Source organism: Mandrillus leucophaeus, unplaced genomic scaffold (genome assembly GCF_000951045.1).
Source record: "Mandrillus leucophaeus isolate KB7577 unplaced genomic scaffold, Mleu.le_1.0 Scaffold199, whole genome shotgun sequence".
NCBI lineage: Eukaryota > Metazoa > Chordata > Mammalia > Primates > Cercopithecidae > Mandrillus > Mandrillus leucophaeus.
Genome location: NW_012102020.1, coordinates 1,255,587 through 1,260,558, shown reverse-complemented (window position 1 = coordinate 1,260,558; position 4,972 = coordinate 1,255,587). Strand labels below are relative to the sequence as shown.

At 63.9% G+C, this 4,972-nt stretch overlaps 1 protein-coding gene across 1 annotated transcript in view; it reads right to left on the bottom strand.

Moving 5' to 3' along the window:
- The window catches only part of TNK2 (tyrosine kinase, non-receptor, 2), a 24,884-nt gene that overhangs the window by 1,773 nt on the left and 18,139 nt on the right, over nucleotides 1–4,972 (bottom strand). Inside the window, exons 10-13 of the mRNA XM_011978730.1 lie at nucleotides 3,266–3,460; nucleotides 1,456–1,547; nucleotides 839–883; nucleotides 3–121 (exon numbers count right to left, since the gene is read on the bottom strand). Coding sequence (XP_011834120.1) covers nucleotides 3–121; nucleotides 839–883; nucleotides 1,456–1,547; nucleotides 3,266–3,460 — 451 coding nt within the window. The remainder of the gene's footprint in view (nucleotides 1–2; nucleotides 122–838; nucleotides 884–1,455; nucleotides 1,548–3,265; nucleotides 3,461–4,972) is intronic.

Genomic DNA, 4,972 nt, shown 5'->3' with positions numbered 1-4,972 from the left:
ACCCGCGCTGAGGGCTTCGCCAGCCACAGCCCTCGGGGCAGGCCTGGCTTCCGCAGGCCCAGCCTCTTGAAGTCGCTGGACAGGGGGTCCTGGTCCTCGCTCACAGGGTCATAGGCTGGTTCTGTGAGGAAAGGGAGACCCCGACAGGAAGGCAGTCAGGCCGGGTCAGGGGCACAGGAGAGGTGGCACGTGGGAAAGAAAGCCGAGTGTCCCCCAGCAACCCTCCACTCCCAATTCCCCCCGAGGTCTGAGGTCAGCCATTGGCTGCCAGGTTCTCAGTGCACCTCCGACCCCTCGATCAGGAGGGCGGAACCTGCTCTGCCCAGCAGGCAGCCCTGTGTGGGCCCACGAGCCCCGCCTCCCTCCACCGGAGCTGGAGCAAGCAACACTGGCTCCTGCCCATCGCTCCCTCCATCAGCACAAGACCCTGGCAGCTCTGCTCCCGGGCCCCAGCGCGTTAGTAAGCCCTCACCCCCGCCCCCACCACGGCACACCATTAGTGCAGGCACGGAGCCGCCTCCTGCCATCAGGGCCATAGGAACTATCCTTGGAGAGGACAGCGCTCCTGACCAACCGCCACGAAGCCCAGACAGTGCCCGCAGGTCTGAGAGGCAGTGAGGCCGAGGCGGAAGCCAGCGCCACACTCGTGCTCCAAAGCCCAGACTCTGGGGGGCAGGCCGGAGGAGGCAGGCATGCTAGGCCAGGTCAGCCGCGGAAGCTCACAGCACACACCAGCCTCCCCGCCCACCCAGCTGCCCGGGCTCTGTACCTTCCAGGAGAGGAGTGAGAGAGAGGGGGCGGGGGCGGGGGCTGAGGCATCGGGAGCAGCCCCACTTACTCTGAGTGAAGAAGGCAGGCTGAGGTGGGCGAGGTGGAGGCTCCCCTGCAAGAAAGGCCATGCGGACAGGGGGAGAGGGACAGAACAGGACAGAGGACGAGGGAGGAAGACGGCCGGACGAGAGGGCAGAGTGTGGAGAGAGAGGAAGGGAGAGAAGTGAATGGGGGCAAGTGAATGTACAAGCCCCCAGCACACGGGAGGCCGCAGGCAGCAGGATGAGGAACACGGCAGTCTGGTATGACAGGCAGAGGACCGGGAGACGGAAGAGGCTCCAGGCAGAGCCGGAGCATGGCGGGGTTTTGGCTTGGGACAGGAGAGCAGGATTAGGGGGAAGTGAGGAAAGCCAGGATCTGAGCTTGGCCGTGGAAGGAGGGAGGAGGGACGCCGGGCGGACGGGGCTGCTGCAGACCCAGCCTGAGGAGGCCCACCTCGGCGGAAACAGCTGCCTGTCTTCCACCCCACGCCCAGCCAGAGCCAGGGACACAGCTGTCCCGCCTGCTGCCCTGACCCCACTGTCCCCAGAGCCAGAGGAGCAGGCTCAGGGTGGCCTGTGAACACAGTGCTCCTTCCTGAGCAGCCAATGAATCAGGGACACCAAGGAGCAGAAGGGATCTTACTTTTCACCCCTCCTAGATGCTGGGGGGGCCGGGAGGTGCTCAGCTCCACGCTCAGCAGGTCGGGGGGGTCCATGGGGTTTCCCAGATACAGTCTGTGGGGGAGACAGCCAGGTCAAGAGAGCAGGGGAAGCATGTGGAGGGACGGCAGAATCTTATCGGAACCCCTTCCTCCTGGAGGAAACCGGGTGTAGTCTTAGGTCTGGAGCGCAGGCCTCCCGCCTCCCAGTCCACAGATCCTGACCACTCATCTCAGCTGGAACCAGAGGAGACACACCAGGGTGTCCTGGAGAGAGGACAGAGAAAGGACATCTGACCCCAGGATGGAAAGCCTAGGACTTCAGGGGCTCCAGCTGCACCCTACGAGGGCAGAGGTGGTCCTCAACAATCCCCAGGCCCCTAGCCCCCACCAGGCAGCCGCAGGAGGGCACACACTTCTGTTCTGCAGGCCACGATGGGGGGCCTGAGAACAAGGCATCCAGCTATGGTGCCCGGCCAGGGTGGCCAGGAGGTGCGGGAGAGGCTGGGCCACCTGTCCTGCTGCGGATCCACCCTCCATCCCTGCACCAACTGTCAGTATCTAAGACTTAGTCACTGGGGCTGATTAAAGCCCGGAGGAATGGGGCTGGGCTGGCCACGGCGTGCCAGGAGTGGGGCAGAGGGCACCACCCTCTCCCAGAGGTGTCTGCAACCTTTCACCCCAAGCCTCAGGCCCTTGCTGGGTTTTTTAGGCAAAACGCATGGGCTGAGCCCTGTGAGCCTGGAGTTCTGGTGTGTGGGGTCTGGTGGCCGGAGGCCCCTGCTTTCCATGCCTCTCAGGACAGACCAGAGTATCAGAAGTCAGCAGGAGAAGGGCTGCAGAGGCCAGGGACCTGGAATCCCCCTGTGGCCAGCAGAGAGGCTTGGAGGCCTGGCGGAAGCAGCTTCCGGGGCCTCCCTGGGGTATAGCATCCCGAAGTGGCCGATTCTGTGCGTCCTTCCCAGATGCCCCTCAGTGGCCTTATCCTCTTACACAGGAGGCAGCGCCCCTCCCGGGTATGGAGTGAGCTCTGTACTGTGCGGTGGGGAGGCGGACCTGCCACCTAACGTTCCCTCTGCAGTCCCCAAGGTCCCCAGTCCTGCTGTGGTTCTGGGAAGCAGGCTCACTCCCACGTGCACCTGCACACATCCCCAGGGCCCGAGCCAGTGGGCTCACGTCTCCAGGACTCTGGCACCACCGGCAGGAGAAGGAAAACCACTGCTCGCGTGCAGGGGTCACAGGGGGTCACAGGGGGTCACAGGGGGGTCATGGGAGAAGCTCTGCTCCTCAGCAGCTTCCACCGGGTTCCTCCCAAGTCCATTTTCCTAAGGCCCCGGTCCCAAGAGGGGTTACAGCTGTGGCTCCGGAGACCTTTCCACCAAACAGGAGTCCATCCTCAGAAGCTCCTGACCCTACTTTCATCTGTGATGGGCAGGAAAGCTTCTCTCAGGACCCCTGCCTCTGGGCAGCACGTTCTAATTCAGAGTGCATTTACAGCCCTCCCCTCATCGGGGGGTGGACCCATTTCACAGATGAAGTCAGTCTCGGAGTTAGGAGATCGGCCCCTGAAGCTTGAAAACGGCAGGGAAAGCACGTTCCCCGGGAGAATCCCCACCAGGCTGGGCTTTCTAGGGTTCCACAGCTTCCCGAGAGTAAGGCCAGCGGTGAGGAGGGGAGGGTCGCGGGTCGCGGGCTGAAGCCCGAGCGAAAGGTGAAGAACAGGTTCAGCCTATGCGTGCCGTGCTGAGGGCCCTGGAGTCCCGAGCGGGGCACCCATCCCCGCCCGGTACTCACTCGTCGATCCTGTCTGGGAAGCCCCAGCAGTGGCGAGGGTCACTGTCGCCATGCCCCGTGTGGATGAAGCTGTTCTGCAGGGGCTGGCTGATGTCCTGGGCTGACAGGCCGGCCACGGAGGTCACCACGTTGCGAGGGAAGGGTCCCACACACAGCGTCCGCGTGTTCTGGCCACGCCACCAGTAGTTCTCGGCCCTGCCCGACAGAGATGGCACAGTGAACTCGAGGCATGGCGGGCAGCCCCGGCACTGGGACCCTCCTCACACCCTGGCCACTGTGGCAGAACAAGGATGGGGCTCAGGCCTCAGGACCAGACTGTCTGCCACCGGCCCTCCTCCCCCACAGCCCCCGTGACCCACCATGCCCTGTACGGGCCTGTTTGCACACGGCCTTACCCTCAACTCTCTAGGTGGGTCAGGCAGCTTTCCCTACAGTTTGCAAATAAGGAGGCACGCTGGAGGCTGCCGCAGCAGGCACTTTCCCCACGGTTGGCAAATAAGGAGGCACGCTGCCGCAGCAGGCAACATGACCTGTCTACGGTCACTAGAAAGATCCCGGGACCAAACCCAGCTTCCAGGTCTGCGGGACCAGTGCCCCAACCACAGCTCCTCCTCGCTCCCCAGTCAGTCCCCTGGCAAGGCCGGGCCCCAGTCCTCTTCTGGCCACTGGCTTTCACTCCTCGGCTGGGTTCCAGGAGTTCTGAGAGGTGTGGGGGTGTCGGGACACCGAGGGCCTTGCACTAGGCTGGGGGCCAGGCCTCCAACTACAACCTGCCTCCTGCATGCAGACCCGTGAGAGTCTAGAAGCACTCCGGGCAACTCAAGGCCTTCTCCCCACCACTTCACATGCTTCCGGCAGTTTCTATCACCTCCTGGCAGGCCTGCAGGAGCCTCCCCGTCTCCTCAGGAGGGGCTCTACTTGTGTCTTAAAACAAGAAGTCCAAAAGGGAACTCAGTACTCACACAGTGACCAGACAGTGGGGCTGCCAGTGCCCTCTGACCTCAGCCCCTCTGACCTCAGTCCCCCCCGACCTCAGTCCCCCCCTGACCTCAGTCCCCCCCGACCTCAGTTCCCCTCGACCTCAGTCCCCTCTGACCTCAGTCCCCTCTGACTTCAGTCCCCCTCTGACCTCAGTCCCCTCTGACTTCAGTCCCCTCTGACCTCAGACACGAAACCTCTGCTGCTACAGCCTAAGCCGGGGCAGGGGCTGGGGCCCGGCTGGGGTAGGGAAGGCACGCCAGGAAGCACAGGGCTTCCGCGAGACACTCCTGACACCCGAAGGCTGTGACAGGCTGTGAGGCTCCCGCCTCCGTGCTGGACTTGCTCATAAGTGATGCGCTGGGCAGAGTCTGCGCAGGCAGAGGCGGTGACAGTCCCGTGCTGCTGGGGTGGACACGTGTGGCACCACACTGCACACCCTCCCCACCAACCCCCGCGTCACCTGTCCCAGGGCCAAAGCCTGAGGAAGGGCTCCTCCGAAACACAGTCAGGCCCGGGAGAGAGGATGGAGAAGGCAGCGACACGTGGGCACCCAGACCCACAGCCTTGTGAGGTGACCAGGCCTGGCTGGAACGGCTCAACTCCGGGAACAGCCCATCCCAGAGACCAAAGTCAAACCCAAGAGCACCACAGTCCGCGGGGGGGGGGTAGGAAGTGAGGGGAGGCGGGGGCCCAGGGAAGCTCATGGAGGCTGGGGGTGCATGGAGG